Source organism: Anser cygnoides, chromosome Z (genome assembly GCF_040182565.1).
Source record: "Anser cygnoides isolate HZ-2024a breed goose chromosome Z, Taihu_goose_T2T_genome, whole genome shotgun sequence".
NCBI lineage: Eukaryota > Metazoa > Chordata > Aves > Anseriformes > Anatidae > Anser > Anser cygnoides.
Window position 1 is genome coordinate 68418432 of NC_089912.1, and position 24558 is coordinate 68442989.

A 24558-nucleotide genomic window follows, 5' to 3' on the forward strand; every position below is an offset into this window, starting at 1 on the left:
TCAACTGATAAAATAAAATTTATTTCAAAGTTCGTATTAAATGCTTAGAGCAAGACAAACATGAAAGTTTTGTTTTTTCAAAGTATTATATCCCCAAATGAATTTTTACCTATTTCCTAGTGAGTCATATTGCTCATGGACAACAAGGTTTATCTATGCTTTTGTAAAGCTACAATGCAAAGGCAAAACAATTCAGCATACTCAACTGAGTAAACGTGAGATTATAGAGTAACACACTTGTCCGATTTGTATACTTGCTTAAACTGCATCCTTACAACCCTGGCATATTTCTCTGTGAAATTTGGTTTCACAGCCTGATGTGATGCTAAAAAAAGATCTGCAAGATCAGTAGGAACGTGTGAAGAAAGCAGTTTCAACACCACGATCTACAAAGCATAAGAAAGTCACACTAAAGATAACTGTACTGGATTCAAATAGCCTGTCAGTCCTTTTCTCCCTCCCTGTATAAAAAACTCAGTTCAATCAGAAAACTTTTGGCCATCAAAACTGATTTATCATACCAATAAAATTTACTTTATTTAAAACTTGCATACAGTACATTTCTGCCAGAAACTTATTTTAATCCCCAGATACCAAGACAAAGTAAAAACCATGGTTGCTTTAAAGCACAAGAGGGCCAAAAAAGTATATAAAATAAGTTATTTGCACCTTGACACCTTGCATTTGTGATCAGCACTACAAATTTACAAACCAGGAGCAGATACCATTTGCAAATACTTATTTTAACATATGCAAGAGACAGTTTCAGTGATCCCAAACCAATTCCAGTGAGGAATTACTTCAATAAAAAAATCTGTGCGTTTTTTTTTATATTTGTACAAGTGCAATACTTAACAGTTTCAAAACAAAAGGATAACAAAAATGAGCACACATTTATTCATTACATCAGAACCAATTCTTACAAGACTAAAAAAGGACTTAAGAAGGATTTGCAGCTGGTCCCTCACGTTGACATCTCAATCTCGGTTAAAACCCAAAGCTCTAAGAAAAACCTTCCACTTTGAGAATGAGAATATAACCTTCCATTACAGGGACCACGTGAGACACTACTTGAGGACAAGAACTGAAAGCTGTACCTATATACTAGACAGACCACAATTGCCCAGTTCAGAACAGAGTTACAGCAGTTCCAGGACTTAAGCAGGTGTAAATTTCTTCAAATTCCTAATAGATGAATTTCTGGACTGCACCCAGCTGGACTGCATTATATTGTTCTACCTGTAGTTAGCAGTTTGCCATTAATAAAATCTAACTCACTGGTCATTGGCAAGAATCCCCATCTGTTCTAACAGAGTCCAGGTTAGAGTGTTTGCATTAATTCATTAATTTCCAGTTTCTAAATGGGAGAGCAATCTTTGAAATTAAGTCATGAAGTTTATTTTGAAGGGAAGAATCCTTGAATGAGAATTTACAATGTTTTATAATAGGAGTCTATTAATGTTTACATCCATTAGTGCGAGGTGAAACTAGAACTGTGGGTATACAAGTTGGATGTACAAAAGATTATGTCTTTGTGCAAATATTTGCTGTGATTTTAACATTTAAGGTTGTTTTCTTTCTGAAACACTGACAAATTCTTCTGTATTTGTTTTTTGCATTTAATTGCAATCTACACTTGAAAACGTTTTGAATGTTGACACTTGAGTTGTCATCTTCAGTTTACAATGTTCAATTGATAAATTGGACTACTTCCACAATTAAAGTGGCAAAATTTACTAATACAAGTGGCTTGGAAAAGCCTAACCTACATATGTAGTTTCAACTGCCGTGAATTCTATATCACATATGCTAAGTCAGCATGTAATATAAGCAGCCATATCAAAAAAAAAATTTCTTTTTTAGAACTGTCAATTTTAGTTTGTGGAATAATATGCAACAACCCCTAAGCTGTGCTCTTAAATAAATGCATGTGTTTCTAAGGATTCTCAGCCTGCAGTAGCATCAGGGAGCTGCTGTGCTGCTACCACACTAAGTTATGAGCTAGCAAATCTGTACAAATCAGGAGCTTGCTGACAGTTCTTCAGATCAACATTTTGTTTCAGCCCACTGGGTGCCAAATATCAGCATCAAATCTCTTGGCACTACTGTACCTTCAGTTGTTCTACTTACACCCCACAGAACTTCACCTTTAAGTGTGCTACAAAGCACCTATGTGCTTTAAAAATTCCAATTGATTGGATTTAAACAGATTTATCAGTTATTAAAAGTAGTACATTATAGCATATTAAACTATCTTTGATTTCATTTGCTGCCAAATAAGGGGGAAAAAAACAGTAGTTCTAACATATTACTGTTAGGAGATACTAATAGTTCCAATCAACTGAGGCACAATTGTAGGTGGTGACCAGCAAGTCATTCTTAGGTCATTGAACTAGTAATTGTACATTTTCTTACAGTGCATCAGATGTATGCATCGCTAGCAAAAAAACAAGAAGGTCCGTGTAACTTAAGTGTTATATGAAGCCTAATGTGCACTTGATGTAAAGTGTTATGAACACTGTCCAAAGGACATGTGACTTCCTGTACCTGTATTAAGCTATTGGACAGCAGACAATCAGAATTTGCTCCAGCTTCAAAGCAATATATCTAACTGCCCAAAATCATTTCAGTCCCTGGGTAAATTGCATTTTGCAGCTAGTTTTTTCAGCGCCTTAGTTAATTTAACTTGATTACAACTGGAAGCATCTGACTATGACTTAGGCATGCTTATTGCTGTAAAAGAAATAAGCCCATCTTCAAAGTTACTGTGCAAGTATTTTAATAAGATTTGCACACATCTCAAAAAATTCTATTGTATGACTCCCTGATCTTGGAGTTAGGTCAGCCGTTGAAGAGTCAAGTGAAGAGGTCACTGATGAGGTAAGGGATGTATCTGCAGATTTTCCTTGTGCATCACCATCTGAATCTTTCTGACAGGATCTATAGTTGCTCACGGAACCTGATCTCTGTGGAGTTGCAGTCCCAGACTTTGCTTCAGTAATTTCATCTGAATGGGGAAGGAGAGAGTAGAAAAATTAGTTATCAACATCATATTGACCAGGGGAACAGCAAATGTCTTCCCTTCCTGAGACTTAATCTTGTGCAGATGTCCTTATGCAAATTAGTATTGTGCTATGAACTGTGCTTCAGGCCTATCTCATCTACTTTAGCTAGTTAATGAAAAACATGGCAGGTGCTGGTCTAATTTCAGTGACTAACAGTTCAATTGATTTAATCTGCTTAATTTATCTTTTAAATTTAACCTTATGATGCTACCCCATGTAAGTCAAATAACACTTCGTACACATTTTGTAGATGCTTTTTGCTAGTACTTTGTTATTTTTATTTGGCTTTGATTTAATTATATTTGGCTATAATATTTTTATTATAATTGATGCATCAATTGCTATTAATTTACATTAATTTATCCTTCTCTTTTGGAAGATTTTCCTTTAGTATATTTTACACCTATACTGCAGCAACTTAAGCTTACCTCCCGTATGAAGAAATACTCCTACCTTAGAAGTAATGTTCTGCTGAAGTATCTCTATTCTTACTTAAACAGAACATTAGCTTGACTCACTTGTCACTAAGAAGTTATTTCCAGGAGAAATTAGTGAACACAAAAGGGTCTGCCTTTTCACATCAGTCAAAGCTACTTTAAACTACTTAGGTAAGAGCAGTAGAGAACTGTTAACTGTGTCAGAAACAGAGTATCAAATAAGCGTCATGACTGGAAGAGCTGCCAAATCCATGCCCTGGGGTTGTATTTTCTCAGGAGTTGAAGGCAGGACTGCAGCAGTCTAACCTCCCACAGCTGCATGGCTCTAGGCAGTCATCTCCCCTCCAACTAAATTAGCATTTTTCCTATATACAGTTGTTAGGAAAGTGGTTGGTCCCCTCTATCAAGTACCACTGGATCTAGGCAAACACCTGTATTGTCAGAAGGGATGAGGCAAGAACAGGAATAACAAGTTACATTAAACTGACCTAAAACCAGCCTTAGCCATCCTATACGGTAATCCAGTCAGACTCCAGTAAATCCCTTCTCTGCCACGTTTTCCTAGGCAAGTTATGTACCCCATTAGCTGTATGTAATTCTGCTTTTATTCTACTACACCCTTGTTAGGTTACACCTTCTTCCATTCATTTTCAAGGAAATAGCCAACTTAGTTTTATGCAGTACGACAGTCACCTTACGAAGTATGACCTTGCTGCAGGTTAAACCATCACCTTTGAAGACTTCAGTTACTACAATTCTTATTTCAAATCGTCTACTACCACCATTGATCAGTGGACCTTGGCTGGCAGCTGAATGTCTAGCTAATTTCTGTACTATATATACTGAATATAGTGAACTATATAGTTCACTCCTCTATTTCTCAGCCCAATGGAGGAAGAGAATCAGAAGGCCAAGATCAAGAAACTCATGAGTCAAGATAAACATGGATAATAGAACCAAGAAAAAAGTGATGCAAAGGAGACCATTCACTACCTCCCACAAGCAGACTGATGTCTAGCCAGCCTCTGAGCAAAGGCTACCTCCCCAAATTCTCCCTCCCCTCAGTTTGTTTGCTTTGTGTAGCATGTTTTGCTAAGCATGGTATTATTTGTCACCAAATCTCTCTTGGGTATGTCTGGATCACCTGTACAGTGCGTGTCCCCTCCCAGCTTCTTGCTCATCCCTGGCCTGCTCACCATGTGTGGCAAAGTTGGGAAAAAGAAAAGGCCTTGATACTGCACAAGTACTGCTCAGCAACAGCCCAAACAATAGTACTACTAACACTTCTAGTCACAAATCCAAAACACAGCACCATACCGCCTGCTATAAAGAAGTTAATTCCATCTCAGCCAGACCCAGTAAAACAATGTATAATCCAAGCCAAACTGGCACACCTACATGTCAAGCTTTATCTTCACTAGGAAGAGATGTTCACAGTCTTAGCTCAGATTTAAATTAATGTTTAAATCTAAGCCCCACAGGCAGTTTAGGTTGATTCCTATATTGCCTCTCATAGCTCTGTCCCCTTTTGTACCAGTGGCATTAGTGCTAGTGCAGACATGAAAGGAGCGATTCAGGAGTTAATACAGCTAAAAAGTGATTTTTGGGATGAACCAGCTAACCATTTGATCACAGGAACACCAGGATTGAAGAAATAAACACTTGATTTCAACTGACAAAGGGCAAGAATTTCACTTTACTTCTACCTAAGTAAATCAAGACCTGGCAGTTAGCTGAGTTGTAAGGGAAATCATTCTAACTTATGTAAGTCTCCACATACCATCAATGCTACGGAAGTCCAGCAAGTATGTCCTGCTGTCCACCTGATACAGCTGTAGACTCATTTTAGAGTATGCACTTGTCACTGGATTCTTCCTTCGAACACGCAAGTAGTATGGATTTACAACCTAGGACAAATAAGATTTGAGCAAGTTACCAGAACTGCTTGAGATACACTGCATATTGTTTCTCTCATTTCAACTCACTGGTATTAAGTGATTTAAGGCTTACCTGTCACAGCTTCCCCCCCAATAGAAAAAAACATTCCTACAGCCCCAACAGAAAGGTTTGACATGTTACAAAGATTTATCCTGTCAGCATAAACTGCCTCTCCCAAAACCCTTCCCGTACAGCAAGCAAAAGCTGTCAGCACAGATGCACAAGATTTTTTCCTGCACAAGAAGATGCATTTTTTTTTTTTTAGACTTCTGGTCTATTTAATCACACAGCTCAAGCAAAAATTTACTGTTATCTATTATTAACACTGTTATCTATTAGTATATCTATTATCTATTATTAAGACCTTCTATTCTTTTACCTTCCATTCATAATCCAGCTGCTTAATTGCTCGACACACTTCAGCCATGATATCATTTGGTCGACTCTGACTCCGTATTCCCAAATGCCACTTAGCTCTTCTTACACCTTGGTGTTTTGATTTTTGTGGATTCAGCTCATCAAGAGTATGGCGAGGACGAGGTGCTTCAGCTACCAAGAATGGCACTCTTTCAGGATGAGGGCGAGACAGATGGTGATCATCAAGAAAAGAATCTGGTGGGCTTGTAGCCAGGTAGAAGTCTTTGGCCTCATTCATTATTCTTCTATTATCTATAATGAGGTGATAAGCAACAGCTAAGGGGTCCTGATGATTTCGGCTATACAGACAGCTTAGAACTTCCTCTTCGGTGCATTCAAACTTCTCACACACTTCTTTTAAGGCTTCATCATCAATCATGGTAGAGCTGTATGAAGGGTCTTCGGGAAATAAGTATTTGGGAAGGTCCTGCTTAAACCATTCATGTTCCCTAGATTTAAAAACAACAAGTTTAAGGCTATGTATGTAAAGCAAGCCTTTCTAGCATTAAATTCTTTAGAAGTTATTTTCAGTCTGTACAAAAAAAAACAATTGTCAGCCCAAGCACTCCTCCTGTGCTTCTGACGAAGCAAGTTAAGTATGATAAGGCAACTGGACATTTCTACATAGAGGAAAGTAAAAATTGCCTCCTTCACAACATTTTGCTTGACATTTGGCAGGAGACTTAAAAAAAATTCCTAGAAGCATTGCAACTACCTTAGCTCAAAAAATACCTTTTTGTAACTCAATCTGCTTTTTACATAAGTGATACATATATTTAGTTTTAACTGCCAGTACCTTAGTTTTGAGACCATTTCATCTGAAAAGTGCTCCCTCCTCCACAAGCACATACATAATAAATAACAAAATAAAGAAAACTCAGTGCTGAATAGTTTCTTTGACAGATGTTCTGACAAGGATTATTGAACAAACTCACATGCTCCACACCCCCAACAAGTTATTTTTTCTTCCATTCAGAAAAAAGCCAGCTTGTCTCCAACACATACAGAATTGAGGGAAGGCTACATATAAGTCAATCTGTACCTCTTTACTACTGTATCCATGAGCTGTATTCATAAGAGGGGAAAAGGAAAGATCCAGAATTAACCAGATAATTAACCTTATTTTTTCCCTCTATGACTGAGCAACTTGTGTGCCTACAGTAAATTGCTTAAACAGCCAAAGAATATGGCATGACGCTATGTTGCAGAAATGAAAACTATCAAAACTAGGTTTACTACAGATTAAAGAGCAGTTACGCTGATCAAGCTCTATCTAGTCAGCATTAATCTGAAAATATGCCTGTCCTGGTTCCAGTTAGGACAGAGTTAATTTTTCCTCATAGTAGCTGGTAGGGTGCTATGTTTTGGATTAGGATGAGAAGAGCGCTGATAACATGCTGATGTTTTAATTGTTGCAGAGCAGTGTTTACACCAGGCCAAGGACTTTTCGGCTTCTCGCTCTGTCCTGCCAGCGAGCAGGCTAGGGGTGCAGCGGGAGCTGGGAGGGGAGAGACCCAGGACAGCTGACCCCAACTGGCCACAGGGGTATTCCATACCATCTGGGGTCATGCTAAACAATATATAGGGGTGGCTGGCCGGGGTGGGGGCCGGCTGCTCGGGGATAGGCTGGGCATCGGTCAGCGGGTGGTGAGCAACTGCATTGTGCATCACTTGTTTTCTTACACATTATTAATACTATTATCATTATCACTATTATTATTATTATTGTTATTATTATATTCCTGTCTTAATAAACTGTCTTTATCTCAACTCACCGGCTTCACTTTCCCGTTTCTCTCCCCCATCCCAGAGAGGGAGGGGGGAGGGTGAGCGAACGGCTGTGTGGTATTTAGCTGCCAGCCGGGTTAAACCACAACAATGCCTCATCACCAACACATTGTGCAAAAGGCGCTTTCATCAGTAACAAACAGTTCGGAAGCAGAAAAAGCTTTTCCTATACTAACACAAACCACAGCCCTAACTGGGCAACTGAGCTCAGAAAAATATTTTATTACTATTCACTGCAATGAGCCTCTCCTCTTGCACACGTGCACACTTCCCCCTAGAACAGTTAAGGTATTCAGTAATTAAAATAATGCTGCCCTTTAAACTGTTGTTTTACAGCTGAGTATAGAACTGGTTAGGATTCAAAATCCACCCATGTTCTGTCACCAACATTTTTCAACATTTTCATATCACTTGTCATCTGGACATGCTTAAGATAACTTAGATAAGCTAGAGTTCCTTTCCACTCAAGTTTTACAGTTCTTAGTTTTCAGTGTTTCCATGTTTTCTGATTGGAGCTGCAAGAAAATACTCCCTGTTGTAATAAAGTACCAAACGATGTGTACCACATTTTTTTTCTTTTATTGAAAAAACACAGACATTGCTAGCTTCCTAACTTCCAAGCCTAAAGGAAGAAGCATTTTCACTAAGGTAGTGCTTCCTTCTTAGAGTTTCTCACAAAGGAGACAGGAAAATGTAATTATGCTACTGGATGAATTACAGCTTAAGTTCTTTTGTTGTTGTTTTACTTACTTCACACTTGTCAAAGCAGTCACCCCCTCCAGAATCCCATCTTGGAATCTGGAGCCCATGATAGCTATCTGTAGCTTTAGCTCCTCAATATTCTATATAGTAATCGTCACTTATACACCAGTTTATGCTAGGGTTTGAAGCCAGACCAAAGAGTGCTATCAACAGAATATTCACTATCTTAACATGATTTTTCCAAGGTCTGTATAAACTTGGATTAAGCAGTAGCTATGTTAAGAGTTGTAATTTCCCATCAGATATTTAAAGCACAGATTAGTGCTTTAATAGTTCTTCAAGCAAAGATTTTTTTCCCCAGAAAGAATAGTAGTGTGCAGTTTTTGCAAACCACTCTGCAGGTAAACAGCTTTACTTAAACCAAGAGTTTCTGAAGATTCCTGTAATGTATACATTTTACTGTGACCTCCAACTAATACTTCTTTAGCCATATAGATCTAGTGGGAGGTGTCCCTGTCCATGGCAGGGGGTCTGGAAATAGATGATCTTTAATGTCCCTTCCAACCTGAAACATTCTATGATTCTAACCATTACAGCTAAAGCCAAATGACCAGAAGTTGATTTTTTTTATTTTGTCTCAGACTATAAAACAAGGACAAATGGTACAAGTGGTTTCTTCATACTGCACATACACAAACCAAGACAATGATGCAAGCAGATGTCAGTGTTTTACCTAATGTCTCTGATCGTTGCTCTCTTCATTGGATCCACCTGCAGCATGTGTTTCAGAAGACTTATGACAGATGGATTCAGGTACTGAGGGGTATAGAAGATACCATCACATATCTTCTTAAAAAGTGTTGGCACGTGATCATCATCAAATGGAAGTGTTCCACATAACAAAGCATAGAGAATAACTCCACTGCTCCAAATATCTACTTCTGGACCTGCATATAACCTGGGAAAAAGTTAGCTATTAGTGGTTTGTGTTTAATACTTTTAAATAGATTTCAAACATACACATGCACACATACTTTAACTTATATTACTGTAATCGTGTGAACTTGGGGACAACTAATCTGCAATTATTATAATATTTCAGTTCTATGCTATGCCTCCCTTGAACTCTAGCATCCTTTCCTTTCAAAAATATAATGAAAGCTAGGGAACAAGTATGTAATTTTCTCCTCTGTGTATAAATACTCCACAAATGCAATTTAATATGATGGTAAACTGAAAGAAGTCCATATAACAGGACTTTTCACACATTATATGCTACCGCCCAGATAAAATAGATATTCAGCCTGCCATCAGCAATAGATTGTATTAGAGTTGCTGTAAACAGCAGACTTAACAATAAGAGTCCAGTAAAAAGTAGAAGTTATGTTCAGGCTGAATATAATTCTGCAATGGGTGTTTCACTGCTATTCAACTTCACAGCAGATGTCACCTCTAATTCTATCCATACCTGTTTCCAAGATGTGAGCTGTGATATTTTTAAACTAATTCAGACACAGTACACAGTGGATTTTGTGGCATTAGACATCACCTCCAACTTACAGGAGCTATTCAAAGCTAGTTTATGGGAGCCTCAAATGCTTACGAAAAAATTATCACGGCAATTAACAAGTCAGCCCAGTTTCTCAGCATCAAGCTGAGAATGTCAACAGTTTTGTAACCTTTAGAATCAAGCAGCAAAATAACTGAAATACATGCACACATGTATCCAAAATAAAAGAAACTACCTTCCTGAAATTACTTCTGGTGCAGCATAGTTAGGGGAACCACAGCTTGTTCTTAAAAATTCTCCATCTGACATCATATTTGATAGACCTGAAAGTGTATAAGAGTAGCTACTAAAAATTCAGAGAGCAAAGTGATTTCACACTGCATATACCACCTAGAACAAGTCACCAGTAATTTAAATAGGAAAGTTAACATTTAGCTCAGTTAAGAAGCATAGTTGTTTGGAATTACCAAAAGTTTCATACATGAGAACACTACGTGGTCCTAGGTTTAGCAGAAATTTGTGTCTGACATAATCCATTATTGTACACAGCCAAGGCATGTTTGAAAATATACATTCATTCTAAGACAAACGATTTTGATTACACAGACATGACAGAAAGGAGTTGTTATGCTGCTCTGTCTCCCTTAGAACAAGATAGGATTTTGATCATTAACAAGAAGGCATTTTAAACATATTCGTTTCTAAATAGTAAAGTGGAAGATGTTACCAAACAATTGCCCACAATTCTCTAAGAGGTTTTATATATATATATGTACACACACACACATATATATATATGCAGGCGACAGTCACCACAACCACCTGCACTCTCAACTAGTTCCTGAATCACTGCAGCTTAGTACAGTTTTGGTTTAGATACTGTTAGTGATTAAAGTATACTTTAGGACCAGGCCATTTTTGTTCACCAGCTCTCAGCACAGTCTGAACTACCACTTCCAGAATAGCTGTGGAAAATATTTTCCGATTTCCTCAGTGGAGGCTGCATTATAAAGATTACTACAGGCCCGAAAACTCAGTCCAAAGAGAAGGAATTATGCCCTTTCACCAAGGGCAGGAGGGGAGACTAAGGAACACAGCCTGACTAGCTTTCACACTCAAATAAAAGCTTTTATTAAGCTCTTATTTAGTAAGCTAGTCACAATTAACTGAGTGCTACTGATTTGCTTATGCTGGAGTTGCAGGACAATTTTTATAGGTTGCTGTACTTCTTTTCTTCACCAGGTATGCAATTTCACCCAAAGCATTCTCTACACTTGAGAAATTGTTAGGATCCCCAATACCCACATACTCGAACACCTACACTTTCAAAATATACTTAGAATACTTAGCATTAGCTAGCATCTTTGATCAGACACCTCAAAATGCTTCATAAGGGCAGGTATTATCTACTACATCTACAGGAGATACATCATAATGAACACAGCAGTATGGATACCTTACTGTATTTATATAGTCATTCTTCCCTTTTTTTAAAAAAAAGAAAAACTAGCTACCAGTCTCCTCACTGTGTCACAAACAGCTAGTATAAACAAGTTAGCTTTCTGACTAGTTAAGCATCTATGTAGCAAAGAGCCTAGGACTTTGCAAAATTAACAATTTTACCTTTTACACTTTAACTTTCTTCCCAAATCACATCTTTAGTTTTTAAAGGGAATTTAGAGTAGTTTCATAGAAGTAGTAACATTTTACTAGAGCAAAGTGGCTCTTAAATACGACTGCCCTTGCACTGTACTTCCAAGAGAGCTACGCATCTGCATTTTACAGATGGAGGAGGTGGCAACAGGAGGGTCAGTTTTCAAGTGACAAAGTGGGGAACTATGTCCCCACTGAAATTCAGCATTTCAGAGAAATATTTTTAAACAAAACTAAACCAGACAGCTCAGTTTCATCCACTCATACAAAATACCTGGCTTGAAAAAGAAAGCTTGAGGAAAACAAACTACAGATGTGCAAGAACACAGTTTTGCTTTGCATTTATACTCTTCCTGGATTCTGTTCCATCTTCAGGATAACCAAGTAACTACATTTTATTAAGTATTTTCCATAGCAATTAACAGAACCTAAGTAACACCAAAAGTGTGATCATACAAGATATTAATGCTTACCAAAGTCAGCTATCTTGGCATTCATGTGTGCATCAAGCAGCACATTCTCAGGCTTCAGATCTCTATGTACTACCATATGCCTGTGACAGTAATCCACGCCAGAAAGGATTTGCTGGAACAGACGTCTACTTTCCTTCTCATCAAGCTAAGACAAACAAAAGTTTTAAACAGTTTTGAAACAGTGGAAATGAATTATTTTTCATTTATATGAATTGCAGAAATGTTTCCAAAGACCTAAAGTTAACATTTTTAGTTTTAATATTTTATACAGCAAATGACTGCATCTTTGCAGTAGAAAGCTTCATAACTTATATCATTTTGCTTCCACCACAACTCTAAAATGACTAAGACAAAACTGTATCCACTCAGAATTACGGAAGTTTCTCAGTCATGTTTTTGAAATTATCATCACTGAAACTCTAACTTTGTCTAAACAGAGTATCAATGAACTTTGGTACTTAAGCACAGTACAAGACTTAACACAAAAGCTGCTGATAATTGGCACAAAGGCAGTAAATTTTGATGCAATTTATGTTCTGTTTGCAGCTTTCCCCAGACAGCAGACTTAGCTAGGCACTTCCTATCAACACGCCCTATAACATGGGGAAGTCAGCTCAGTCTAACTAAGTAAAAGGATCCTGCCTATCTAGATAGCTTAACATAAGGGAGTTGGGCATTCACAGAAACCATTCTACTAGTCAAAGATAATAGTAAGGGCAGAATAGCAGCTTCCCCATAATTGGAATAATTCTTTAGTTGAGTTGAAAAAATGCTACAACAGTCATACATTAAGATCTGAACTATGCTAAGTTAGCATGCTCTGGAATGAGAAATGTTTACAAAATGTAGCCATAAAGTATCTTTAATTGCTAACAGCAAAATTAATGCTGAACACAAAAACAAACCTTCTTTTAATAGAAATGTTGTAAAAGCAAAAACAGAATGCAAGTCATTGACTTGTAGAGTTGGACTACTTCTTACCCTTCCGTTTTTACAGATATAGTCAAACAGTTCTCCTCCTGAAACATATTCCATCACCATGAAAATGTCAGTTGGTGTACTGATGACCTGGTACCTGATAGAGGAAGGTATCTGTTAGTCTGTGTACTCAGTATAAGAAGCTAGTTACATTCAGATAAACATTTTAGAGTAAAGTATACTTCTGCACAACTCCTTGCACAACACTAGTTTCATCAGTCGATTTACAGTTACTGCAATAACACTATTTTTCAGAACCTACTTCTCTTTTCACTATGTGATAACATCATTGTAAAGACTAGAAGAAAACTTATATTTCCCACCAGGAAGATCAATCTCCATACTTTCAGAGGAACATTCTTAGATCAGATATTTCAATGAAAGTATTTGAAGTGCTGAATTGAAGTACCTCACAGACAGCTTAGCATAGTGAGGAAGGAATACAAAAGTACAAAAGGATTTTGCTACTGCCTCAAAAATCCACACTTTTCAACCCTAATAGACAATAAAACTGCCTTCTCATAAATGAAGTGTATTTCAAGACTGGAAAAAAATGTTCATGATGATGCAAATTAATTCTCTTTGATTATGAGGTCTACACGTTTTTATCATTATACTTCAATTAAATTGGGGGGAAAATGGAGTTCTGAAATAAGCAGGTTATGAACAAATGCCCTACTTAGAAGATTTTGAAATATTTTCTGTGTATCCTTAACTGAAAAGGTGTTTAGTACTTTTCCTCTTATAGCAGTGAGAAATGACTGTTCTTTACACAGAAAAAGAAAGCACACTGATGACTCCTCAGTCAAAATTCAGGTAAACTATTGAGAAGACAGAAGGTAGCAATTGGATTAAAATGAATGCTTTTAGGTACTGTCCTTAAGCATACAAATATATTCCAACTAAAGAAAAGTTAATTCACACATACTACAGAACTCCAACACTCATCAAAAGACCGATTCTAAGACAAGACAGGAAAACAAACATTTCTCAGCTTGCTGAGACAAATTATTCTTCAACTGCATAGACAGTGAAATCAGACTATTCAGGTGTACGTGTACATGTTTTAACAGCTTAATATTAAAGTAGTGTAATAACCTGGATACCACTGAGGCAAATATCAGAATAAGATCTCCAAAGTTAGTTTTACCCTGAAGTATCTTGAATTACAAGCAATTATCTTCACTGATTTTTCTTTCTAATTCCTTGGTTGAAAGTGCCTCACATACTTAAACATCACCATTTATTTGAAGCTATGGCCAAGACCCACTAATACAGAAATAGTATTTTAATCCTTTTTCGTCAAAAGTTACACTGCAACCTCATTCCTAACAACATGTGTGACTTCACATAGTTGTGAAATCGGTAAACTATAAACTTCAGGAACCATGAGCAACAGTTTATAGCTGAGATCTTCAGAGATGTCCACCTTCTGGACAGCAAGGTAACAAAATGTTGGGAAATAACCTCATCATCTCAGACAATAAGTCTGCATCTCTTGGAAGATTCAGCAATGCCTCTCTATAGTCAGTTTGCTTTTTCTTGTTATGGAGAAGGTCGCTGTGGAAAAGAAGAGTTACGTACCTATAACACAAGTACAGTCATCAAACCCCACATCATAGTTGACTGAATGCAGGAAGAGGAATTTTTAGAAAAGCAAAATGCATCCTGTTGCTAGAGGTTAAAAACCAGAAAAAGAGATGGTCTAAAGGTTTTTGAATTAAACTATGGTATAGAAAAAAAATCTTGAGACAGATTTGAAGCATTTTATACAATTTTTAGTAAAGCACAGTGTTCCAAATTATACATTGTCTAATTTGTAATGTTCAGCTGAAGAAATCCATTTACTTTTAACCCAGCAATTCCTCAATCTAGTTCCTAGTAGAGCAAGCAGCATGATCCTAAGTTCCCAGCACATCTACCTGCACAGCTGTATCAATTATAGCTCAAACAATATTTACATGCATGCTAATAACCCTTCTGCTTTGGGAGTACAGGCTGAACAACTTAAAATTTGGGTATCCATCACCTTTTCCACTATCTCCTACATATCTCCTATATTATCTCCTATCTCGACCCTTTCCTCCGCACACAGAAGAAAAAGAATTTTTCCCCATAATTCACTAGAAATATTTACCTGAAACCTATTCTGCTGTTAAATCAGCTTAACCAAAAGTACATATTCCGGCTTCACCCCATATGTCAGCTGATACATTGATACTTCCATTTGTTTTGGCTACAGGTATGTGCTTTGGACTAGTTCATGAACTCTTCACTGGAAGCACTAGCAATGCTGCAGACAGACAAAGAAGCTCAACAGCCTTCTGAAACCAATCCACTTCAGATCATCTCACCACCTGCTTCAATCTGATTTAGCACTGACTTACATACTGTTGCCAAACTAAAGGAATGTACTGGCATGGCATCTATCAGTGGTAGCATGGTCTTAACACAAGACTTTGCCAATAAAAAAATTTGGAACTGTAACACCACAATTAAGAGTAGAAGTTACATACACAATAGATGTGCCCTGCTAGATGCGTAGGTATGCTATATGAAACAAAAAAGTCAAAAATAAGTGGCATTTATATCTGGTCTGAGAAAATACATCACAAGTCTAGCACATATTTAATTGTATTCTGAACTCTGCTGGTAAGTTATTGATTGACTAATAACTAAGAGACTGAACAGGCACAATATAAATGCTGTACTAATTCAGACAAGTGGTAGCAGATATTTCAGAATTCTTTTATATAGATCACACTTAACATACTGCACATCTTTAATTCAGAAAAGTTTTGCAATCCACTGTCTACATCAGAAAACCGTAAATCACTGATCATCATGTTGATAAAAGATATTTTGAGGAAAAAAACACAGTAAGCTTGCACAGGAAAGCACTCTACAGTTTTGTTCTTAATCAATTTCTAAGCAGAAAAAAAGGATCAGATACAACCAGAAAAAGAATACTGAAACAGCAGCTAAAAACAATAAAACTGATGGTACAAGAAGGATCTATTATGCCACTACCTTTTAACCTGCCTAAAGAAAGTTCTGTGCCCTACAGAAAATATCAATTCTGTGAAAATGTATCAGAGGATACTGAAAATGGAATACGTGGAAGCTAGTTAGTTCTCTAACAAGTTACCGATAGTGCTTTTGCCCTTTGACCATGTTTTAGGTCAAAGATAGCACAAGAGATTGTTTAAATAGATCTGATTATAGCAAACAAAACTTACAGCTTAATTATATGTGGATGTCTGAAGAGTTTGAGGTTCTGAATCTCTCTGCGGATTTTTCCTACAACATCAAGGCTGCGAATCTTCTGTCGATTCAGGATCTTCACTGCAACTTTATGCCCAGTTAACTCATGTTTGCCAACTGCAAGGAACAAGAAAACATTTAGTTAGCCAGGGTTTTCAATTACCCCATAAGAACATTTACTGGATCATTTCAACTACAACCAAGAAATACCACAGTTAAGATATTAATCATTCCACATATCCCCATTATCTTTAGGGAGATAGAAAACCAGATGGCATATCATATCCTTCACTTCACCCTAATTCCTCTCTCAATTTTATTGTTAGAAGATTCACTGGAAATGTAAGAATGAACCTTAAACCTCATCCTCAGAAGTCTTGCAGCATGACTACATTTTGCACTATTACAAACAAAACATTTTTCTATCCAAAACACTGCCATCCTTGCTAAGTAGGAGACCATCTTATTTCACTGTATAAGTCACTCCAAGCTTTAGACTCACATGGTAATCCACTCAGACATATTCTCCTGCAGCTTTCCTACTCAATCTACAAGCATTGCATTTACTTAAAAAAAATGTTTCCTTTCCCCTCAAGTAGCATGTTTCAGCAGTTATTCAGAATTACTGCTAAGAGGGACCAGTTTACTTGAAAATTAATTACTTATCTGTCCATGTAGCAATCTGAACCTATATAAGCTACACATTCTGTGCAGTAAAAAAGACTATCATACCAGAGCTTTATTATATAAATAGCAAAAAACATATGAAACGCACACAATAGAATCTAACAACTATGAGAAGCAATACAAATAGGCAACCTCTTACATTCCTCGGTTTCCTTCCTACTTCAAGAAGTTGTTTCCTTTTTTTCTTTAAGGAATTTTAAAGTGTAAAACACTAGACAGTTACCCTTCTTGAATTCCTTAATTTTGCAGGTGCTTTTTAAAATGGCTTCAAAGTTGCTATGAATATATTTTTTTAAATCCAGTGCCAGTATTTTTTTAGAATCCAGTGCTGCATCACAGATATACTACAGGATGTAAGCATCTCTTGCACTAGAAGACTTTGCTATCTGCATCAGTTTCTGCATGCAGTAGTTTAACACTGCTAATATCACGACTATATCCATTTTCAGACGTACAGCTGCCATCCTCTGCAATATTCTAAAGGCAAGCCAGATTCCAAGACAGCTAAATGTCCACTTGGACATTGGCAACAAACCTCTGCTGAACATAGTACTCTCTCATTTGGGTGATCTCCTCACTTGAAAATCTGACCAACTCCCAGGCTTCAAGACATATTTAAGTACATCCATAGGAAGCTGTGATAAACAATTCTGATATAATTAATAACTTTACCCTGGAAGTTGTACCTATATAGTTTACCTGACACAGCACAATTAACACGTTTATCCACACAGCCCTCAACAATTTTGCATTTTATTATTTTACAGTATAGCTAATGGATCTGGAAGTACTTATCTTGCTTGCAAGAAACAGTTGCTTGTTCACAAAGTAGAAAATATGTCACTCCACATTATTGAGAATTGCAAAGACTGCACAGAACCAGGGACTAAGCCAACACCTCAGATGTTAAAGCTTAAGGCCAGAACTACATGACTGACTAATTCTTCTGAAAGTATAAGACAGTTCCTTCCCTAGTGGATGAATCATTATTTTGCTGCAGTTATCCACAAAAAAAAACTTCCTGCACTCAAGATAATTGACAGAATTAGCAAAAGATTATCAATCTGTTGATCTCATTTCTAGTACAAAACCCTCCTGCTGCCATTTACCTCTACACTAAGATAAAAAAAATGCAAGTGAGAAGCAATTCTTAGCAGTGAGATATAGATAACGATAAGCCTCTCTGAATGATTATTTTTATGACAAAAAGATGTTTATCATGTAAAACAAAGCAGCATGTCTAAGTTGGGAAGTAACTGAGTAGTGGACCACACAAAACTGAACCACCATGATGTGGTGATGAGACACCTTTTTTATCTGAGATCACAGAAAGGCTCCAACTACGGGATGGAAAACACATCCCCCAGCGCACAGGAGCTATTACCTAAATAGGGACACAATAACCAAACGCTGGGCAAGCACATTCACACTGCCGAGGAATGCAGGACAAGGCTGACAATTAATCACAAATTCTAGACAGACCACAAATTATTAGAGGTGAGTGCCTGGTACTGTAAAGTCATGTTGCGCACAAGAAGTATTTGCTTTCAACCAAGCATACAATTAGAGCAATTATCTCTTGCTTTCTCCAATTCAAATGTGATTGAGGTTTCAAAGGAAGCCAAGAAATTATACCACTTATGTTCGCAACCTAAGGAGTAACAAATCATTAACATGAAACAATCAAAAAACAATTATTCCATTTGAATTAGTGTGTCTTTACCTACCTATAATATGAACAGAGGTAAGTCAGAAGTATTTAAAAAATCCTTTTAGTAGTAAGTTAAATTTAACATTAATTCTAGTTAATAAGAAATGTCTTAGAAACTAAATGAGAATCCACTACACAAGAATTTGCAGCACCCTTTGGTTTACAAAGTACTAAGTTAAATACCTTCTTAAGTAGCACATGCATTTGAGCAATTTTACAGCTTACCATATAAATGCTCAGATATTCAGTTCTGACATGCATTGTGTTGTAAAGTCTAATTAATCAGCCAATTTGTTTTTCTGATTTGTCAGGCTACCTTAGATGACAACTGGAATTTAATTAGAACCCAGAAAAAAGCAATAGAAGTTTATTTATTAGGTACAAACAAGCTATATTCAATATGCAAGGTACATAAGAAGCATTTTATTGAAACTTTTTTATTTGAAGTACTTATTAGGCAGCAACATTTGCAGTGGACTGAGCCTTAGTCATCACAACTGTGTGCCTCAAGCCTTGATTTTATTCAAGGACTGGAAGAAATGCTTCTCTGCTTCTTCACCTGTTCAACAACTTTGAATAAAATATTGAAATAAAAAATATTGTGGTTTTGTGCATATACAGAAAAATCCCCAGAAGTCTGAAAAGTCTTTAGCAAGTTAACAAATTTAATGATTGTTTTCTTCAGTAATATTTTACCAAGTTTTTACTCCCCTTTTTTACTCAAGATTATATTAAATCTAGCTCTAAGACTGGAGTTTCCAACCACCATTTATTTCATGAAAACTGTCTTGTTGCAAATATATAGGGTATCCACTACTCCTGTTCAGCTACCACAAATCACATACTTTAAATCTCAAACTACATTCTTTTCATAAATCTTTCATTCTTCCCAGGCACAAGTAATCTTCACTTTGCTTTACAATATAATAGCAAATACAAGATTTTCCACATGCTTTTTAAAAAATAAAATAATTGACTTATTTCTTCACTGTAGAGTGGCTTTGCAGCTTTGTTATTGACTGTATACCTCACATTAGAAGTAAGCTGGTTAATTCCACCAAGAAAACACCTTAAAACCATAGTTGTCATGTAGTATAAACCTTTATCCACGTGCCCTAAGAACTTACTTGAAGCTGAAGCAGTTCAAAGTACATGGTGCTGCCACAGAATTGATTGTACACAACTCTACTTAAGCAGTAATTAAGGATTTATTATATAAAATAATTTGCTACGATGGAAACAGCAACTTAGTTAAAGCTTCAAGAATGGCAAGGCTCACGCAAGACTTATTCCATGGTACTGGGGGGGCGGTTCTAAACTCAGACACATGCTTCCAAAATCCCCCTTTGAGGTGAATTTATCACCCTTCTCTCTCACCTGCAGTTGTCCACAGACAAGCCTGAACCTCAAGGTGTCAGCCCCGAGACGCAGTCCTCTCAGGGCTGCCACGAAAAAGCATCCCAGCTCAGGGGGAAACAAGGGTCCAGCCCACTGCTGTCCCTCAAGAACTCGAAGAGTTCTTCCTTGGTATCAGTATTTACAGGATTGTGAAATAAGTGACTTTTAGAATTTTCCAGGATTCCAGTATTTTTTCATTTTGTTTATGGCTCATTTTGTGCAGTCCCTTTACCCTCGGCATTTAATTGTGCCTTTACCAATTAGTTACACCACAGGGGCCCCAGATATGGTCGGGGGGAGGCCTGATCATCCCATGCCTGTACCACATCTGTGACAGCAGGGTGAGCCAGTGTTAGGCTTCACCACACTCTGTAGATAACAGAGAAACAATGCCCAACAGCTTTTCTTTGAATCACAGATAAGAAAAGATGATGCAGCACCATATTTATTAGATAGGGAACTTAACTACAAGTCAATTGCTTCATGTTGTTCCTGGACTCCGATGCGATTCATCATTTTCCAGAGACAGATTTCAAGGCATCGGGCATCTATCTGCTGGCGCTCCATCCCTAGAACTGTGCAGCAGTTCAAGGAACAATCACATCAAGGCCTACTGTGGCTCCTAATTCTGAGCAAGTCTTAGCTCAGGTGAAGGAGTAGAGTGTACCTGCCACACTCCACCCCATCAGTACAGTCAATTCACTTTACCCTCTGAGTGGCAGCATGACTCTGCCTCCGTGGGATAAATGTATTGGCAAGTGTTTAATGCCTGTATGTGGGCAACTTTAAGAATCATTAGTATGAGCTACAGCACAACACTTATTCCTTTGTTTTCCACACGCCCTATTGTATAAACTGAAAATTTAAACAAATCTGTATACATGAGGGGGTTCTTCCAGCAGTGCAACTTGTTTAGCCATCATCCAGACCCTGATATGTAAGGCAATGGCTAGCAGTAAACAGAAAACATCAAGAGTTAGTAAAATCACATTGGGGTGCAGAGTCAGGTTCAGTACTCCTGCTGCTGTAGGAGACCATCCAAGAAGGACTTGCACCACTGATGCTCTCCATCCTTCTTGACTCTCTACAATACCTGATGTATTTCTTCACTTTCATGATGGACTCTGGTAAGAGATTTTTGTCCTGTTCTCTGGGCCTGCTGTAGGAGGCTTGCTAGGTCAGGATTATGGAGAAGCCACTTGACTAGGGTCAAATTCACTCCAACAGGTGTTGGTTGCAGTTGGCGACACAGCATATAATCAAAAGAAAAATCTTTGCAAATAATTATGGGTGCAGAAAGATTAAGATCAGAACTGGTATTTATGGAAAAGTTATCAATCGCTCTAATTCATGTGTATGTAACACTATGAACAACATCATCTATTAGGAAGGATTCACACAAATGTTCACATACATACACATCCTTTCCTGACATATAGGACTACCATTCTGGAAATCTTGATGGGATATATTTTGAAGTGACAGATATTTTATTCTATATCTAAATAGGTTATCTTGAGCTTTAGGAGTGTTACTCTCACAAATGAAACCTCATTGTCCTAGAACACCACCTTCATTCACATCAACTGTTTGTCAGTCTTTTCCCTTTTGATAGGTCCACACCCTGTGCTCCAAAGGACAGGGTAAAGTCCCATTACAATTTAGTCCTGAAGTGATAATTGGGCGTCCAGTGTACACTGACACATTGCATACAGCGAGGACAAAGGCAACAATTTTTTTGTGTTTTGAATGATAAGTTGACTAATTGCCACAATGACTGAAACTTTTTCAAACTCTGATGCGTTACCAGCAAAACAGCAGACACTAACTGGTAACAGACCACTGACTATTTTTGCATTCAGCATTAAGACAGAACTGAAAACATGACTTCAGATGATAACATTATATAAAGCCCAGAGAAAACCAAGAAGCCAGTGTTATTTTTCTGAAAGCTACTCTGTATTACCTCTTAACGTAAGTTTTACCTATAAAAGGGGCTGGCTCAGAAATTAGAAATAATCAAAATATATTTGTTAATCATTCCAACTGTGTACCAGCTATCAGTCCTTCAAAAAGAAAAGCACTGCAAAAAGAAGCTCCTAGTATTTCTCTGTATTTCTTTATTATTTGGTAAGAGAATTACGGAATCACCTGGTCTTGATAAGTCTCTTCCAGACTAAGAACTCCAATCATCAACCTGACTTACTGAAGTCCCATCACTAAACCATGTCCCTTAGTGCACGTCCCTTAAACACCTCCAGTGGTGGGGACTCCATTCCAAAGTTTGACCATCCTCTCTGGAGAGATTCTGATATCCAATCTAAGCCTCCCCTGGTGCAACTAGAACCAGTTTCCTCACACCCTATCACTAACACCAATTGCCTTCAAATTTCACTATGCACAAGCAGCAAGTTTTCAAAGACACTCAGAGACAAAGTCTCAAAGCTGCAATGATTTGTTTTAACTGTTTAAATGCAGGAGCAACAAACTAAAGTCAGCTCAGCAGGGTTTCAGCTGGAAAAGAAAAATGGTGAGGCCATTCAGAGTAAATATGTCATTCTTACGAAATACAGATACCAGTTATAAAGGCTACAAAAAAAAAAGCTGAACAAGCATGCTAGGTACACAAATACTTTGACAGGGACCAAAAACAACCCAATCCACAGCTCAGTAGAATGTACTCTTAAAAAGAGCTAAATTAATGTTTCTACTAAATTACATGGACACAAGTTAACACTGTGCAAAGGCATATTCCTGAACAACTACATTAGATAGAAAACTGATCTTCACAGTCCCCTGCCAGGTGTCTTATCACTGCCTTCATCAAGGCCTATTTACATCAGTGTTGCAGACTATCCAGATCAGCATTCTTAACCTAGTTCTAAAGACTAGGACAAGTATTGTATATTTACAACCACAAATAGTAACCTCATCTCAGCACAAATTACACAAAGTCTGACTACTCCTTCCTTTATGAAAGCTAATCATTTGAAACACCTGGGAATTAACTTTGCTTTTGGTTTCAGCAGGAAACATCAGTGGTATTTTAAAAATAGAGAACTCTATAACAGGGGTAATATTTTATGCTGAATCCTTGTAAAATTTAAATGAGAACATGCTTCACAAAACTCATTTATTTTCAGCATTCTCTTTTACCCAGTCTTTCCTTTCTGTGGTATTTTGCTTTGCCCGTGTATTGGCTAGAACCACAGCTGTCTTCTCCACGGATGCCCATCTGAGGCACAGTCAAGTGAATGAGGTCAGTGGTTAATTTGGGCTCCAAGAACTAGAAGAAGAGTTAAATTGGCAAAACATCACACCAGTCAGTTATCTGGGATGGTAAAAAGGCAAGTGAAAGGGCAAATTCGTCTGACAGATACCTTGGCAGCAGGAGACCTTTAACGGTCACTGTGTAAAGCGCTGGTTTTCCAGCCCATTTTTGGGGTTGCCACTACTGTTAGAACTAAAACCCCACTTCCAAGAAGTCAGATGTCTGACCCAGACATCACAGGAAACCCTACCTGAATAAGAACTGAGCAATGTGACTTTTTTTTAGTGCTTTTTCTGAAATTGCCAAGTAACGAAACCTTTATCAGAGTCGCCAGATGAGGAAGAGGAATAAAGGGAAACCTTAATCTCTATTCCATTTCAAGTCCGCTGCGGGGTACCTGCACCCATACCCGGAAAACTTTTTTTTAAGTCGGAAAAGAGCAGAAGTTGGGTAAGAACCGACCAAATCCGTCACAAAGACTTGGGGCGGCCGAGACACCCTCATCCCCGTCCCCAGCCCGCCGTTTTTAACGCCTCCCCCGGCCGGACACCGCCCGGCTCCCAGCGCTGCTTCCACACACACGGAGCACGACACCCCCGACACACCCCCGGTCGGCAACCCCGCAGTCGCGACTCTGTCGCGACAGCCACCGCTCTTCCCCCTCCCCCCGCCTGACAGCGCGGCCCCGCACCTCGCCCACCGCCACCTCGCCCTCCCCCGGCCGGAGGAGCCGGGGCAGCGGCTCACCCTTGACTTTGCCGAAGGTGCCGACGCCGAGCGTATCGCCCAGGATGTAGTGCCCGATCTTCACCCGCCCGTGCTCGTGCTTCTGTTTATCCGCCGCCGCCATCTTGAGCCAAGGGCCGAGTCTGCGCATAGTGCCGCCCGCCCGCGCCGGGACAGTGGGCCGGCGGGGGAGGAGCAACCACACTGCGCCCGCCCGCACCGAACCCCGGAAATGAACGCCGCATTTACCGCCTCGCCGCCCTGCGCGGAACGAACCATTGCGGCTCGGCGGGGGGGGCGGGCCAGCCCAGCGGCCCTGCGGAGGGGGGGGGGGAGCGGTTTGTTCGGGGCTGAGAGGGGGTTGTCCCTCCCGGCGCCACAGTGAGGCGACATCTTGGTTAGGCGGCTCTGAAAACACAGGCCCTCACAGAAACAGGCCCGCGGAGTCGTTTTTTTGTTTTGTTTTGTTTTGTTTTAACAAAGCCTTGGTTTAAACCTGTCCCCTCTCCTCAGGGAGACGCGCCACAGACCGCGCTTCCT

At 38.5% G+C, this 24558-nt stretch overlaps 1 protein-coding gene across 1 annotated transcript; it reads right to left on the reverse strand.

Annotated features, from left to right (window-relative positions):
- On the reverse strand, window positions 1-24251 carry PRKAA1 (protein kinase AMP-activated catalytic subunit alpha 1). The gene is made up of 9 exons (XM_048048443.2): window positions 24040-24251; window positions 16201-16342; window positions 12965-13058; window positions 11984-12128; window positions 10093-10180; window positions 9081-9305; window positions 5820-6306; window positions 5283-5409; window positions 1-3007 (listed from the first exon to the last, which is right to left on the reverse strand). The coding sequence occupies exons 1-9, from the start codon at window positions 24167-24169 to the stop codon at window positions 2763-2765; spliced, it is 1683 nt and encodes a 560-aa protein (XP_047904400.1). The 5' UTR covers window positions 24170-24251; the 3' UTR covers window positions 1-2762.
- Window positions 24252-24558: the final 307 nt, after the last annotated feature.

Excerpts from the sequence above, each read along its gene's own strand:
- PRKAA1 (XM_048048443.2), bottom strand. The coding sequence starts at position 24,169 with ATGCGCAGACTCGGCCCTTGGCTCAAGATGGCGGCGGCGGATAAACAG. Across the intron at positions 13,059-16,200 it reads CATCCACATATAATTAAGCT|GTACCAGGTCATCAGTACAC; the intron begins GTAAGTTTTGTT and ends TTCCTCTATCAG. Across the intron at positions 12,129-12,964 it reads ATATCTGTAAAAACGGAAGG|CTTGATGAGAAGGAAAGTAG; the intron begins GTAAGAAGTAGT and ends TGTTTGTCTTAG.